Source organism: Macaca fascicularis, chromosome 13 (assembly GCF_037993035.2).
Source record: "Macaca fascicularis isolate 582-1 chromosome 13, T2T-MFA8v1.1".
NCBI classification, from domain to species: Eukaryota; Metazoa; Chordata; class Mammalia; order Primates; family Cercopithecidae; genus Macaca; species Macaca fascicularis.
This window is the reverse complement of record NC_088387.1, coordinates 21281371-21299218: the sequence shown is the minus strand read 5'-3', so window position 1 is coordinate 21299218 and position 17848 is coordinate 21281371. Positions and strand designations below refer to the sequence as shown.

The following is a 17848-nucleotide window of genomic DNA, read 5'->3' as shown; positions in this document are numbered from 1 at the left end:
CAGCAACTCCCCATAAGAAAACCACTGAGAAGGGAGGAGACTTGCAGAACCATGTTGGTGTTGAGGAGATGCACAGTGTCACCAGGTTTTAGCTTTTCAAACAGTTCCTGTCTCTTTCTTGGCAACAATTCATGACCTTGGAAGAGGGAGAATTAAGGAGAACAAAGGGGTGTTTCATGTTTAGGATATAAAAGGAGAAATGGAGATAACAAAAGAGCAGAACTGATGAACTCTTTGACATTGTTTGGGTTTCTCTCACCATGGGCATAGCAGGACGAAGGTGCCAGGGGAGAACGTCACTTACCATGTTTCCTGCCCTTCATGCCTCAGACTCGTACAAGCACACACACTTATGATAATATGTTTCTTCTTCTGAAGCACAGATCTGTGGCCTAGCCAGGATCTTTCTCTTAAGTGTTTTTTATAGATAAGTTGGAATAATTTTAGAAACAAGTCAAAGAAATAATAACAGTGGTTTAAGCAATGACAAGAAGTCTGAAGGTTGGTGCACTTAAGGTTGGTGCAACAGCTTGGTGACAGCTGAAAGGCCTCAGATTCTTACTCCATTTTTGCTTTGCACCTGTATCATCACTGGCTTTTCACTGTTGTTGTAAATGCCCTATGGTCTCAAGAGGATCGCAGCAGCTCTAAGCATCATATCCTCTCTTAACTGTTACAGGAAGCAATGCAAAGCAAAGCTCTTCAATTTCTCTCCTTTTCTGAGGTAGAACCATTTTCCCATGATTCCTGTCCACTCCCCTGACATTATCATTTTGGAGCTGATCACATGTGCCCTTAATCCCTGCTCCTATCCTGGACTGGGAGAAACTTATCACCCTCACCATGTACGGCAGGACACAGTTGGTTCCCTATGCACCAAAGGAAGAAGGGGATGACTGCTGCATAGCTGCCAAGAGCTTTGTCACATTTCAAATTTCACTTTGCTTCTGAGTTAAGTTGTATGGGGAGGAGAACGTATGAACACCTTGATCTGATACAGTTGGAAGAAGCCAGGATGAGGATGAAAATGAAATCAAATTTCTGATTTGTCATAAGACATCTTTAGCTTTAAGAACTATGTAAATGTGGCCTGTGCATTTAGGATCAGGACAGGCTTTCAGTTATGGGAATAAATGAGAAGGGATTTGGAATAGGGTCCTCAACCCAGGACTACGGTGAGGCTTGCACTGCTTGAGATTGCCGGGCTCTGGCCCTGGGCTGTGGAGGAAGTAGCTGCTCTCCTGAGTCATGGGGCTGAGGACCTGGGAAGAACCAAAGGTACTGCCCACAGAGCTGCCTGACGGGGTTTCAGGGAAGGAAACTGCTCACACTCCCATGGGCGCTGCATTGAGCATAGAGTCCACTGCCAGTGTGAAAGTCTCAGAGGCATGACCCTTAGGGCTGGGGCTGGGCTCCTGGAGCCGGCTGCTCTCAGCTCTATCCTCACTGGTTCTGAGTGGCTGGGACCCTGCTGGAGCCAAAGAGGGAGGAACAGCAAATGTCCCTAGAGTCTTTACTCAGCCAGGCTCTGTTCTGGTTAGAAAGAAAATGAGCAGATGCTAAATAAACAAACATAAAATTACATGCATAAGTATATATTTGTAATATAACATATTACATATACACACAATATTTTAGATATAAGTTATATTTATATATTTGGATATACTATGCATCTATATTAGGAATAAGCATAATATGCACATTTATATGTTAATAGATATAACTTTAATTGTTGGTGTAAGATATGTTTTTTAAACTTTGATAAATTGAGCACAAACATTTAAAACCAGCAATAGTTGCACCGCCCCCTGACCCCTTCCTCACTACAGAGCCTGAGGGTCAGGAAGCTGAGGACCAAACCTACATCCATCCTGGGCTGAGTGGTACCTCCCCACCCATTGCTAAGGACACTGACTTTCCTGAGGGGGTCTGGGGTATCACAGAGCCGCAGGGGCTGGGGAGATGGGCAGTGGGTCTAGGCCCCAACTGGAGGGACTTTTGTCCCCAGAGCTCAGGGTGGGCAGGTCCTCCCCTGGTGGACTTCGTGAGACAGAGCAGCACACGTGGCCCAGTGGCTGTTTGGTAACAGGAAGAAACCACTCCAGGGACTGTTGGCAGCCTCCCCTCTGACTGGATTCAGTCCATATCAGGTGGTGTTTGGGGATTCAGCCAAGGCGGTGGGGAGGACAAGGCTGGGCTTCCAATCTCAGAGCACAGAGCACAGGGGGAGTTTTCCACAGCTCAGTGCAGTGGCAGCCCCTCCCATGTAACCTAGATCATACATGAGACCTCATTTTAGCCCTAAAATATCCCTGTTGGTTTTCCTAATATTTCTAAGACCAGGCTTAGTTCTGGTGTTTACTGTGGTGTTTGTCTGCCATCTAATGGCTGGTTTGTGACTTAGCATCTTATAGGATTTTAGATGCTGAGTCCCAGTCAATCTTGACTGTGAGTCTTTTCATGGGCATTGATGAAGCAGATCCTGTTACATCCATCAGTAGGCCAGATCCTATAAAGAACACAGAACGATACCTCTCGTGGATAAACCAGTCCCAAAGTTGAGGACAAAGGATATCCAGAAAAGATGTTGCTCCCCAAACGATTAGCAATTAGGTTCTGAAATCCATGTGAAATGCTGAAAAGGTAGTTTTGGAAGAGAGAGGAAGGGCTGTGACAGACCCTGCCGGGCACAATGGCAGGAGCTGGGGTGCAAATCCAAGGGTCTCTTTTCTGGATCTGTCAGCCCAGGCTCATTCACGTTATTCTGGAATCTCTTCCAGATCTGATCTGAGGACCACAGTGGTTGCGCCAGCTGGAGAGCTTTTGAGGACTCCCAGTTTTCCAGACTAACAGCTGGTGAGATTTACGCTCTGAGCTATAACACAGTGAGGGAACACTGGTCAACATTTAGGGCAGTGCTAAGCAAAATAATTTTCTAAGACAATAAAAATGTCTATATTTATGTTGTACAGCAGGGTAGCCATTAGTCATATGTGGCTATTGAACACTTGAAATGTAGCTAGTGTAACTGAGAAAACATGCTTTTAATTTTTAATTAATTCTAATTCACATTATTTGTGGCTGGGCACTGCTAGTGTTTACCATGTGAGAGGATACAGTTTTAGACAATAATAATCAGCAATGTCATCAGCGTAACCAAGCTGCTAAAAGTTAAGCAAGCGTCTGCCCCAGGACCACTGTGCTAAGCTGGGGTGGACCATGGCCAACGTAGACAGAGCACATGGGTGGATCTCAGGAAACTTCCCTGGATTTCTCTGCTTCTAGGCTGGTGATAGAAACTCTCTCTCTCTTAGAAGCTGGAGACTGGGGCCCACAGTGTTGCCACGGGAATCTGAGGCAGAAACAAAACACAAATCTTCCCCAGTGTTAATAATGTCTCACTCTACCAGCCTCACAGAGACTTGTGTTGGCTGATCAAGTGGGAGGTGAACACTGGGCTTGCTGAGCAATGATCTGTATCTCAGCACAGGACATAAGAACCCTGTCACATGGAGCTCCCGTAGCTGCAGCCAGGACCCAAGGGCCAGAGCCCCACGTCCAGTGCTTCCTCTGCCTCTGAGGATCCCATCCTAGAGGCAGCAACCAACCCACTGATAAGGCTCGAGTGACAGGGAGGGGCTTTGTGGAACCTGCAGACTTACAAGGATGCAAAACTGAACTTCCAGCTTCTGAGCCAGGGAACATTCCATGTTATGGGTGTGACCCAGGTCAAGGTGTTTGATGAAAGGTATTCGTATAAATTTTCTCCTGAAAGGAATAAAATCACAGAAGGCATCTTATTATTATAGTACTGGTTGCCTTTTTCAATGCGCAATGGTTTATCTGAAATCTCCCAATCCCTCCCCTTCCCGTGATGATCCCATGGTCTTTGCTGTTCCTATGGACACTTGGCTGCCTCCTCACCACTCAGATGCATCTTCAGTATGACCCCGAGACCTTCCCTGGTCAGCACAAATAAATGGCCTCAACCTCCAGATGCCACATGCCACTGCCTGAATTTTATACAATTTATCAGCTACTGAAATGATTCTTTTCCCTTTCATTGTGTACTATTGTTCTCTGAATGGCTCATTTCCCTGCTGAATATCAGTACTTGGGATCAAAAATGGTCTTATTTACTCACATGCTCCTAACCCTCACATGATGGCTTTTAATTGTTCCTGAAAACTCTGATATTATGTTTAACATCCATTAAATGCAAAAATATGTTTCTTTTTTATTGAAGAAAATATCATGGCTTCCCCTCAGCTAAAGACAATTAACTACTTTTATAGTTGAAAAAGATCCACTGGACATTTATAGGAGTAACAAGCATCATCTTGAAATTAGATAGACTTGGTTTGCATGTAAGATGTGCAGTAGGAGGAAGAGAGGCCCTCACAGTGGGAGGGGTTTGAGGGAGAGGGTCAGGATGTCTGCCCCTGGAAGGTGAGGGAGGGTCTGATGAGTGATCTCAGGCAAGCATCCAATATCAGGACTAGATATGACTATGAGTAAATCCCGTTTCCATTGGCTTTGATACCAGAAGGAAGTACTGATGGGGAAGCTTTGGGAATATTCATAGGATGAGTGGAATACGGATTGGAAACAGCATGTTTCTAAACGCATACAAACAGCTCACAGACATTCAAACAAAAGCATCTTACAAAATGTTACCTTTTCCTCACCTTTTCTTGCCATTTGGGTTTAACCAATCATGGCACACAATTTGAGTTTCACTACATGAGGGTCTGCAACTTGAAACTACCCTAAGAAAGAATTGCTATTGCTGACTGTCTGCCTGATACCATAATATAGAAATAAAATGTCTTGTATCATTGCTCTTTGGTATAAAATATATGTGATAAAAAATTATTGAAAATCGATATAACTTTTTGTGACAAAATATGGTGAAAGTCACTCACAAAATATCACCAAATCTGGTATGTCTGTTTTCTCAATGATTACACTGTATGTCAAAAATTATTTTTAAATGAGTGACTTATGTGCACAGGAAACAAAGTAAAACAAATAAACCGAGTTGCTCTTGGTATTAAAAAAATCTAGGAGCAGGATACTGGTCCTATAATCAAGAATGGTGAAACATTTTTTTAAAAAAAGAAAATTCAAACTGCGGTTTGGATTTTGGAGGTGGATGAAAGAGGACATATGCAATACTTCTGATACACAGAAAAGAATATTTACTCTAAGGGTGGAGGGTTACTGCCCTGTATTTCATATGTCAGGGCAAGATATAAAATAAAATGTCCACTGAGTTTTTCCGCCTCATCTGAACTCCCAAACTACTTTCTCTTACTCATTAATACCATGGTACACTCAACTTTTGGTCAAGTTGCTCTTATTACAGCAACTTTATTTCAACTTCCTTGGGCCTGGAATCTTATTCTGCTCCCAAGACTGGCAACAAAGGGCTCTGTATCCTTCTGGTTTTTGATTCCAGGTAAATGTTCTTTTCGGAAAAGTCTCCTTTTCAAAAGCCCTAGAGAAATGTCTATAGTTATGTTTTCCATGGACCAGTTTTCAGAAATCAAAACGCAAATATTCAGCATTTTCCGAATTCTCAGTTGAATGCTGCACTGGTGAGAGTGAACCTTAATGTTAATCTGACTTAATAAACATCATGCTTCAGGGGGCTGCTTTGGAAATAGAATTTGTCACACCTGTGAACCCACAATAACTGAAACCTCAATCCACGGGATCTTCTGTCACTATAGCTCTAGACCATCACCTGCTTATTTCCTAATCTTTACCCTTTAAAACGCTTTTGCTGTAAATGAGAAACTGTAGCCCTGAAGAGAAATCCAAAGTTTGTACCGACTTGTAAAAGATAGTTTATGGAAAGAAAAGGGAGAGGTGACCTTCAACAACTGTCCATGTAGTTTGAAAGTAAATATGGGTAAAGATGAAAGTATGTCACTGTGTTTTTAATTTGCATTTTCCTGATAATTAGTGATGTGGAGCATTTTTCTATGTATTTGTTGGCTGTTTGTATAACTTCTTTTGAGAATTGTCTATTCATATTCTTTGCCCACTTTTTGGTGGGATTATTTGTCTTTTTCTTACTGAGTTGTTGGAGTTTCTCATAGATTCTGGTTAGTCCTTGGTCAGATGAACAGTTTGTGAATATTTTCTCCCACTCTGTGCGTTGTCTGTTTGCTGATTATTTCTTCGTGTAGAAGCTTTTTAGTTTAGTTAGGTTCCATTTATTTATTTTTTGTTTTTGTTGCATTTCCTTTTGGGGCCTTAGTCATGAATTCTTTCACTAAGTCAATGTCTAGAGGAGTTTCTCCAATGTTATCTTCTAGAATTTTTATGGTTTCAGATCTTAAATTTAAGCCTTTGATTCATCTTGAGCTGATTTTTGTATAAGGGGAGATATGAATATCCGGTTTTATTCTTCTACCTGTGGCTTTGCCAGTTTTTCCAGTACCAATTATTGAATAGGGTGTCCTTTCTCCACTGTATGTTATTGTATGCTTTGTTGAAGATCACTTGGCTGTAAGTATTTGGGTTTATTTCTGTGTTCTCTGTTCTGTTCCATTGATCTATGTGCCTATTTTTATACTGGTACCATGCTGTTTTGGTAACTATAGCCTTGAAATACCATCTTACTCATGCAAGAATGGCCATAATGAAAATGTCAAAAAATAATAGATATTGGCATGGATGTGGTGAAAAGGAAACACTTTTACACAGCTGGTAGGAATGTAAACTAGTACAGCTACTATGAAAAACTATATGGAGATTCATTCAAGAACTGAAAGAAATAGCATTCGGTCCAGCAATTCCAGTACTTATTTTTTCTTATCTACCCAAACAAAAAAAAGTCATTATATGAAAAAGAAACATGCACATGCATGTTTATTCCAGCACATTTCTCCATTGCAAAAATATGGAACCAACATGTGTCAATCAAGCAACAAGTGGACAAAGAAAATGTGGTGTATATACACCACGAAATACTACTCAGCCATAAAACAGAACAAAATAATGACCTTTGCAGCAACATGGATGAAGCTGGAGGCTATTATTTTAAGTGAAGTAACTCAGGAATGGAAAACCAGATAACACATGTTCTCATTTATAAGTGGGAGCTAAGCTATGAGGATGCAAAGGCATAAGAATGATATAATGGACTTTGGGGACAGGGGAGGAAGGATAAAAGGGGAAGTGAAGGCTAGAAGACAACATATTGGGTATAGTATACACTGCTCGGGTAACAGGTGCACCAAAATCTCAGACATCACCACCAAAGAACTTATCCATGTAACTAAAAACCACTTATACCCCAAAAAACTATTGAAATAAATCAAATAAAACAATTTGTTTTTAAAAAGATGAAAGTACGCAGCAGTGACTCTAGTTTCCTCTCTGCTGGGTGAACCAGACTTCATTGTATTGGTTAACTCATTGCCCCTGAAGCACCTGCAACGATCAGAAGTATTCTAGGGTATCACCCAGTTTCTCTGTTCAACCAGGCTGAGCTAGTTTTTGTTCTGGGTTGTAACACAGTGTGAGGGAAACTACTACTCTGCTGACAGTAATACGTCGCAGCATCTTCAGCTTCCAGGCTATTGATAGTGAGGGTGAAATCTGTCCCAGATCCACTGCCACTGAACCTTGAGGGGACCCCTGAGATGGACTGGGAAGCATACTTGATGAGGAGCTTTGGAGACTGATCCGGTTTCTGCTGGTACCAGTGTAAGCTACTACCAATGCTCTGACTGGCCTGGCAGGTGATGGTGACTTTCTCCTTTAGAGTCACAGACCGAAAGGCTGGAGACTGAGTCAGCACAATTTCACCCTTGGAGGCTGAAATTACACAGCAAACATTAGAACAACATAAATATGTGTGTATGAAAATCACCTCTAATCTTGCTAGACATGAAGAAAGAATATGCATTACATTTTTTAAATTAGGATTTTAAAATCAAGCGAAAAATCACCTATTGCAGGGCCCCCAATGAAAGACATTACAGATTGAAATAATATCTCCACCTAGCTTTGTGGAAATATTCTCACCTGGAACCCAGAGCAGCAGAAACCCAATGAGTTGTGATGGAGACAACATCTTCCTGCCTTGACTTGTCAGTTTTGCTCATGCCACATCCCAGAGAAAGAGCCTCTTTTAAGATACCGAGAGGCAGGGCCTTTTCACGTGTAAGAGGAACGATATATGCAAATTACGGGGATGTCCTATTGGTTTAAATAAACAGAAATCACTATTGCCAGGAGAGCGTCCGCCCGACCCCTTCCTTGAGTGTGTGAAGCGCCCTCTGCTGGCGCCTGCGGATGAGCTGCGCTGAGGCTCTGGCAGGGCTTGACCAGATCCAGGGCCTAGCTCTAGAGTGAAGGCAGACTCCGCTGCCATCTGTGGGAGGGTCTGCAGTTATCTGGGGTGAACAGCAGCTCACATCCTCGGTCTCGGCCCAGGGCTATGTTAACTCTCCTGCTCTCTGTCGCAATGTAGGCTGGAAAAGCTTTGTGAACGTTCCACAAAGCATCACTCCATACAACACTATATTGATGACATCATAGTAATTAGACGTGATGAGCTGGACATTGTAAGAGCTCTGAATTTCTTGTGAAAACACATGTGCTCTACGGGGGGGAGATGCATCCCCCAAAACGTCAAGGGCTTGTCACATTAGTGAAAATGTCAAGGGTTTATAAAAGGGGTATGAGTCGTGCTGGCTCATCCCCTTCAAAGTAAGGAAAAATAATTGCACCTTGTACTTCCAACCACTAGCAATGAAGCACAGTGCTGGTTTGGTCATCCTAGAGTGTTGACAATGCATTTCGCACTTGGGTTTACTACACCATCCCATTTATCAGCTAACTTAGAAGGCTGTCTTTCATGAATAAACTCTGAGAAAGAAAAGATTCTGCAGTAAGTTTGAGTTTTAATCCAAATGCCTCTGTCACTTCAGCCATGTGATCCAGCACAATGCCTGGTGCTAGATAATCTATATTAGATGAGGAAACTCTGTAAACCTCCATGCAAGCTCCAAAAAAGAGTCACAGAAAAAAAATCTCTACAGTTCTTGAGCAAGATCCTGAAATGCCCCCCAAAATAAACAAACAAACAACTCACTGCTCAAAATGCAGCTCTCAAAATATCACAGGGTCCTTGTAGGCATGTCCTTGAGTAATTGACTGTTTGACTAAATAATTAAGTGACTAAGCTGCCCTGATAAATTGAGAATGTCACTCTCACCAATTTTAAGGTCAGGTGAAGCTCAGCTTAGGATGCAGATGGTAGTTTAGTAACTGGGTTCAAGTAAATTCAGAAGGCATGCTTCATTTCCATAGACAGATGTTCCAGTTCCTTGTATCATTTTTCTCTCTCACTTTAACACCTCTGCATCAGCTGTCTCTATGATATCATGGGTTTTCCTGAACAGCTAATGCAGAGAGAGAATACAAAAAAGAAAAAGAAAACAAACAAAAACAAAGAAAATCAAAGCCGCAATGAGAACAAGCTGGGCTTCCTCTTGAATGGGTTGGCATCATATATTTGTCCAAATACATGTGGACTGTGTTCACACTATAGCAACGGTCATGGATGGCTGTCAAATATTACCTTGAGTTATCCTATATCTGAGCAGAGCACATGTTCATCAAATTAGTGTAGATAGAGAAGTGTCTAGAGTCAAGTATACATATGGATTTCTGAATAGCTGGCTGGCCCAGGTCCTGGAAAAGAAGATTATAGCAATGAGCTGGGCAAACATTTTGCCCAAATGTGTGAAACTCACAAACATATTTATCTGTGCATGTTCTGAAAAGTGCATACAAAATGTAGCCAGTTCTTATCTCCCTCTGTTTTACTTTTCACTGCACCACCTTTGATCCCTGTTATTCATACCGGCAGCCTTTAAGTCACCAGAAATGTGTGCAGACATTATTTTAGCAATTCTATCATTCCATCACTTTCAGGAATCCACTAGTAACTTTCAGCTGGTGTACCACTTGCCCCAGCTAGAGCCCTCAGCTTGAACTAGCTTGCTCTGTTCATTTCCTGCAGAATTCATCACGTATAGCTGGAAACACTGAAGGATCTTGCTTGACTCTCCACCCCAACTCTAGTCCACTCTCTTTGACAGCAAGCTGCTAGTTTCTGCTGACATCCTCATTAAAACCCTAAATTTGCAATTCAAGCTGACTGAGTGGAAGTGGAAAGGAGCAATCCCAGGCAAAAGGCTGCAGATATAATTTCTTTCCTTACTCAAAACATTTTCTTTCATTTGTTTTGAATAATATACATTATTAAATGTTTTATACTTTGCCAATTTTCAGAGCGCTGAAATCGATTTGATATTTTTTAGCTTTATACTTAATTTGTCTTTCTCATATACTTTTGCTGAGAGAATTTAACAAACTCTTTGTGACACCATAAAGAGAGATGCCTTCTAAAATGAATTTTAATGAATATGATAGCAACACTGAAAGGACGTAGATATATGTTAAAACATAAGTGATTCTGAAGTAAAGACTTTGAACTCTATACCCACAGTTTAAAGAGAAATCGTGCACTTAACAAGATTATTATTATTAAGTCTTGGCGGGGCTCGGTGGCTTGTGAATGTAATCCCAGCACGCTGGGAGGCGGAGATGGGTGGATCACCTGAGCTCATGAGTTTGAGACCAGCCTGGCCAAGATGGTGAAACCCCATCTCTACTAAAAATACAAAAAATTAGCCAGGCTTGGTGATGCACACCTGTAGCCTCAGGTTCAGGAAAATTGCCTGAACCTGAGAGGCAGAGGCTGCAGTGAGCCGAGATGGCGCCACTGCACTCCAGCCTGGGCAACAGAGTGAGACTCTGTCAAAAAAAAAAAAAAAAAAAAAAAAGAAAAAGAAAAAGAAAAGCTAAAAAAAAAAATGTATGTAACTCTAATCACTAGATTTCACATTTTCAGGGAATGCACTACAAATCTGTAAAATACCTTATGCATATTCTAGAACTGACCAAGTAAGTGAAAATTCTCTACATTATGGGAGCCAGGATTGTCTTTAACAGATGATTGAAACACAAATATGAAAACATGATGAATCTTGTGAAATTGTTTAATAAGAATCCATGTTCTTTTGTTTTGTTTTATTTTTATTTATATATTTTAATAATATTGAAATGTTTTTAGACTTAAAATTTGCATAATATAGTAAGATTGTTCTCATGTACTCTTCCACTCTTCTTCTATAATGTCAACATCAAGCATAACTATAGAATAAGTATTGATACCAGAAAATTAACATAAATGCAAGGCTATCAGCTAAGTAATTTGAAATCCCCTTTGTATTTCACTGATTTTTCCAGTAATCTCCTTCTTTATGCTCCAGAAAAAAATCCAAAATCCTATATTGCATTTAGTTATTGTGTCCTTAATATTTCCCAAATTGTGACAGTTTTTTAGTTTTGTCTTTCATGATTTTGAAACTTTTGAAGTGTGCCAGCAAGTTATTTTGGAGAATCCCTTAACTTGCATTTGTTTGAAATCTTCTACTGATTAGATTCATATCTTTTATTTTTAGCAAAAACAAACAAACAAACAAAAAACCAATGGGATGCATCCTCAGTGCACAGCAGGAATTACAAAATGCCAACATATTCTATTAATGGTGATCAATGAATATGAACAATGAAACCCTTTTTTAAAAAAAAATTTTTATTATACTTTAAGTTCTGGGATACATGTGCAGAACGTGCAGGTTTGTTACATAGGTATACACGTACCATGATGGTTTGCTGCACACATCAACTTGTCATCTACATTAGGTGCTTCTCCTAATGCTATTCTTCCTCTAGCCCCCCACCCCCAAACAGGCCCCAAAGTGTAATGTTCTCCTCCCTGTGTCCATGTGTTCTCACTAATCAACTCCCACTTATGAGTGAGAACATGCAGTGTTTGGTTCTGCGTTCCTGTGTTAGTTTGTTGAGAATGATGGTTTCCAGCTTCATCCATGTCCCTGCAAAGGACATGAACTCATCCTTTTTTATGGTTGCATAGTATTCCATGGTGTATATGTGCCACATTTTCTTTATCCAGTCTCTCACTGATAGACATTTCAGTCGGTTCCAAGTCATTGCTATTGTGAACAGTGCCGCAATAAACATACATGTGCATGCGTCTTTATAGTAGAATGATCTATGATCCTTTGGCTATATACCCAATAATGGAACTGCTGGGTCAAATGGTATTTCTGGTCCTAGATCCTTAAGCACTTGCCACACTGTCTTCCACAATGGTTGGACTAACTTAGACTCCCACCAACAGTGTAAAAGCATTCTCCAGCATCGTTCTGAGGCCTCTGTTCTGTTCCATTGGTCTATATATCTGTTTTGGTACCAGTACCATGCTGTTTTGGTTACTGTAGCCTTGTAATATAGTTTGAAGCCAGGAAGCGTGATGCCTCCAGCTTTGTTCTTTTTGTCTAGGATTGTCTTGGTTATGCAGGCTCTTTTTTAGTTCCATATGAAATTTAAAGTAGTTTTTTCTAATTTTGTGAAGAAGGTCAATGGTAGCTTGTTGGGGATAACTTTGAATCTATAAATTACTTTGTGCAGTATGGCTATTTTTACAATATTGATTCTTCCTATCCATGAGCAAGGAATGTTTTTCCATTTGTTTGAGTCCTCTCTTATTTCCTTGAGTAGTGGTTTGTAGTTCTCCTTGAAGAGATCCTTCACATCCCTTGTAAGTTGTATTACTAGGTTTTTAATTCTCTTTGTAGCAATTGTGAATGGGAGTCACACATGATTTGGCTCTCTGTTTATATATTATTGGTGTATAGGAATGCTTGTGATTTTTGCACATTGATTTTTGTATCCTGAGATTTTGCTGAAGTTGCTTATCAACTAAAGGAGATTTGGGGCTGAGACGATGGGGTTTTCTAAGTATACAATCATGTCATCTGCAAATAGATACACTTTGACTTCCTCTCTTCCTATTTGAATACTTTTTATTTCGCTCTTTTGCCTGATTGAGCTTGCCAGAACTTCCAATATTATGTTGAATAGGAGTAGTGAGAGACGGCATCCTTGTCTTGTGCCAGTATTTGACAAGAATGCTTCCAGCTTTTGCCCATTCAGTATGATGTTGGCTGTGGGTTTGCGATGAATAGCTCTTCTTATTTTGAGATACGTTCCATCAATACCTAGTTTATTGAGAGTTTTTAACGTGAAGAGGTGTTGAATTTTATCAAAGACCTTTTCTGCATCTATTGAGATAATCATATGGTTTTTGACACTGGTTCTGTTTCTGTGATGGATTACATTTATTGATTGCGTATGTTAAACCTACCTTGCATCCCAGGGATAAAGCCAACTTGATCGTGGTGAATAAGCTTTTTGATGTGCTGCTGGATTCAGTTTGCCAGCATTTTATTGAGGATTTTCGCATCAATGTTCATCAGGAATATTGGCCTGAAATTTTCCTTTTTGTGTGTGTGTCGCTGCCAGGTTTTGGTAACAGGGTGATGCTGGCCTCATAAAATGATTTAGGGAGGATTCCCTCTTTTTCTATTGTGTGGAATAGTTTCAGACGGAATGGTACCAGCTCCTCTTTGTACCTCTGGTAGAAATGGGCTGTGAATCCATCTGGCACTGGACATTTTTTGGTTGGTAGGCTATTAATTACTTCCTCAATTTCAGACCTTTTATTGGTCTACTCAGGGATTCAACTTTTTCCTGATTTAGACTTGGGAGGGTTTATCTGTCCAGGAATTTATCCATTTCTTCCAGATTCTCTAGTTTATTTGTGTACAGGTGTTTATAGTATTCTCTGATGGTAGTTTGTATTTCTGTGGGATCAGTGGTGATACCCCCTTTATCATTTTTTATTGTGTCTATTTCATTCTTCTTTCTTTTCTTCTTTATTATTCTGGCTAGCAGTCTATCTATTTTGTTGATCTTTTCAAAAAAAAAAAAACAGCTCCTGGATTCACTGATTTTTTTGAAGGGTTTCTTGTGTCTCTATCTCCTTCAGTTCTACTCTGATCTTAGTTCTTGTCTTCTGCTAGCATTTGAATTCGTTTGCTCTTGCTTCTCCAGTTCTTTTAATTGTGATGTTAGAGTGTCAATTTTAGATCTTTCCTGCTTTCTCCTGTGAGCATTTAGTGCTATAAACTTCCTTCTAAACACTGCTTTTGCTGTGTCCCAAAGATTCTGGTTTCTGAAAGGAGGTCTTGGACAAAGCTAACTAAGCTAGCTGCTTCTATCACTCTTTGTATTTGGTTATTTGCTGACTTTCTGAGAAATAATCTATTCCCGTCTAAAACTGTTTTTTTCTTATGTTACTCAGGCTTTAACCCTCTTCACACTTACTGCACAATAGAGAATATTGAACAAATAAATGAGTTGGCTTTTAAATGCCAAATGTTACGATGATAGCCATTTACTACTTAAATATTAATAGCCTGAAAAAAAAACAAAACAGAGGAATGAGATTTATTAAAATGTAGTGGTATCAACAAATGAACAGCAGTTACTGAATCGACTGTTTGGGAAAACATAAATTTCTAGCACTTGGAATACCGCAGGAATCAAATGAGTAGGAACAGCTTGCCCTAAGCTACTTCTACTGAGGAGACTGAGATACCATTTGTACCATTTTAGTATGTACACAGTTCAGACACTCTTTCTGGAAATACGAGGTTCTGGTTCTTCAGTTAAAGAATATGTGGTACATATGCATAACAGTTATTTCTAGAAATATGTACTTCTCCAAATTTCTAATTTATTATCTGAAAATTTAATAGAATTTTGTCTTTGGATGGTAATAAAACAAAAATGTTAGAAGAGAATGGAAACTTTTGGGTCTATAGAGAGAGGTTATCAGAGAAAGGCCAACCATACTTTACTGGATACAGTTAATCTGACTGCGGCTTTTGAAGGAAAAGACTTAGAGAAGAAAAGTGTTTGAAGAAGTCATACACGTTTAAAAATATACACACAACTTGAAAACCCTTGCAAGAAAAAATAGATGACATCACAAAAAGGTGAAGTGACTTTTCAATTTGCCAAATCACACTCATATATATGCTTTTGCTTTCTTTTTTATGCCCTATACCTCTGAGGTATCAGAAGGGCCTGAGTTTGAAACAATTTGTCCCCGTAGAAATCCAGAAAGTAAGAGAATGAACAACATCTTTAGCACAGAAGCACTTCAATCCTGGGAAAAACCTGAGATTTGGTTTTTGAGTTATGGAAGATGTAGTAGAAAAAATGAGAAAAGGTTAAAAAGACAGAATAAAGATTATGTAAGGAAGGACAGCAATATGACATTCTAACCTTTCACAGGATAAAGTTATGATAATGAATGTTGAGAAGAAATGCACTGGACACATCTGAGTGGGCATGATTGAAGGTCTGAGCAAGTTAATATAGATCAAGAACAAATCATTAGCATTTTAAGAATTGTGAGCCAGTCAGTGAAAATCCCAACTCAGAAACTAATGTGGCTATAGATGAAACATCCTTGGATTAGAATTAAGATTGTTTGTCCTAACTCTCTTCTAAATTAGTTGAGTGATAATAATAATGATTATTGCACTGCTAAATGTTATCATAATAGTAACAACAAAATTAATACCAGCATATATTATGATTAGATACTATTCTAAATGCTTTACTTTGTATAAATTGTAAAGAGACCTTTTAGGTAGATTCTACTAATGCCAAAGTTTCACATAAGCAAATTTATTAATGTCACATAATCTATAAGCATTAAAGCTCTGTCTCCAACACAACGGATTTCATTGCAGTGCCTGCCAAGATAACGTCTTGACAGTTAGATAAATATTGTTGGCTCTAATTCCAGATTGAATGAAGATCCAATTGAAACTTAGAGCAGCATTAATAAAACTGCTTCCTTGATACCTAGAGAAAAGATGAAAAAGCAAAAGATTTTAGCTGGTTCAAGGAAAGGAGCAGCCATATATGAAATGAGATTCAAGGGTGTAAACAGAGGTTCTCAGATCTATTAAGGAGAAGAGAACCTGACTCTGGGTTGGTAAGCATTGTACAGAATCAAGTGGTGTGTAGATTAGAGGATCACCCAAGGAGCTGTTCCCTGCCTGCATGGACAGCATCATTGCCTGTCACCTGCATGGACAGCATGATTGCCTGTCTTCAGGGAAATGGTATCGAACCTGGGTGCTGCTCATCTGTGCAGTTGTGGTCATCCCTGCACCTGCATCACTGGGGTTACTTGAGTGTTGCTCTTTGAGGAAGCTTTAGGGCCCTCAGAAAATATCCCTAAGCAGCAAATGAAAGGCATACTCAGGAGATAAAGTTCCAATAACTCTTCATTCCAACCATATTTTCTCATGCACCCACAAAAACAAGTAGGCTTATTTAGGGTAGGAAAAAAAAGAAATGGGACCACACGTCTTAATTTAGTCCCTACAAGTCTTGTACCATACACCCTTCACTGAATCTAGATAATTCATGAGACAGAAAGACACAGGGATATAATTATGTGACCTAAGATAGAAATTCTACACTCAGGCTGAGCTAACAGCATTTTCAGACCTGACCACCTGGGTGAAAGCTGACCAATATAATATTCACACATCCAGTCATACAGATAGATGTATGTTATCAAATCTGATGGCATAAATATAAATATTGAGTCATCCATTTATAAAGACAGGTAGAAGAAAGTAAAACTAAACAATATGAATTAAAATGTGAAATTCACCTCACTTATGGAAAAAGTGCACTTATGGAAATGTGCACTTATCCACTGCTCAAAACTCAGTGCATAATAAAAGTAAGCAGGTATTTTCTTGTTCATAGATGTTCATGATAACAATGATATGGTGGATCAAGGAAGGGCTTAGCAGGGTTGTTCTTCAGCCTTTAGATTGTGTTTCATTTGGGATCAAGGAAGGGCCTAGCCAAGACACAACATTTGTATGGAATGCAGCAAAAAGGAACACAATTTTCAAACAAAGCTGACCAGGCAAATGGTAGCCTAATGTTCTCTAAAACAATGAACACAATTTAATTTATTCTTTCACTTCGTTAAGTCCTAAAGTTTCTAAAAACATTTACTGCATTTAATTATCAAAGTATTTGATTCATCGATAAAATAATTGTTTTCCAACTTTTAGAATATTAAAAATGATTTCAAATGTAATTTTGCATTAATTAGAAATAAAGCAGCATGTATTTTTAAGTGGTTTTAACATAAATGGTCTCACTGTGGGAAAAAGAAATCTTTAGCTGAAGTAAATGTCTTCTAAAACTTGGCTTCTTAAAACATCTCTACATTACCTCTTAACTTGTAGAAGTGCAGATTATCATGCAATAAGCTGTAAAGCACATCTGCTACTTTGCATTTGTACTGTGTTCATAGTGACGCTGAGAATGCCACTCAAATCCAGACAAATTTTAAGTAGCGAAGTGCTTTTATATTAAGGAAAAAGTATGCTACATGCACCTACAAGTGTTCTTGCTTGTTTTGTCAAAATTTTTTTTTCATTTGTCAAATGATTGTTACGTATTTTAAGCAATTTTGTCATTTTATTTTTTCCTTTATGACTTAATAAAATTTTCTTGCAATAATACCAGACTTTCTAATAATATGTGTAAGCACATTCAAATGTATTCTGAAGCCACCCCATACCTGGAAAATTCTGAGATTTTGGGAAATACTTATCCTACTTGACTGTCAGCTCCTAAAAGCACCTTTTCTAAAACCCATTTAACCCTCTATGGTTTCTTGTAGAGTTGCTCAAAGAGAAGCCCTCTCATCATATTTGAAGGTAAGAAGAAGGTGATTCAGTATTCTTTGGTACCTGTAGGCAAACATGTTCAC

The 17848-nt window shown here is 39.3% G+C and overlaps 1 protein-coding gene across 6 annotated transcripts in view; it reads right to left on the bottom strand.

Moving 5' to 3' along the window:
• The window catches only part of LOC102116898 (immunoglobulin kappa variable 2-30), a 970872-nt gene that overhangs the window by 827494 nt on the left and 125530 nt on the right, over positions 1-17848 (bottom strand). Inside the window, exons 1-2 of one of the 6 annotated variants that reach the window (XM_065527523.1) lie at positions 8047-8151; positions 7542-7836 (exon numbers count right to left, since the gene is read on the bottom strand). The exons of the other annotated variants lie outside the window; for them this stretch is intronic. Of the exons in view, the coding sequence (XP_065383595.1) occupies positions 7542-7836; positions 8047-8095 (344 nt within the window). The 5' untranslated portion in view covers positions 8096-8151. Of the gene's footprint in view, positions 1-7541; positions 7837-8046; positions 8152-17848 lie in introns of those variants that run through there. 6 annotated transcript variants of the gene reach the window in all.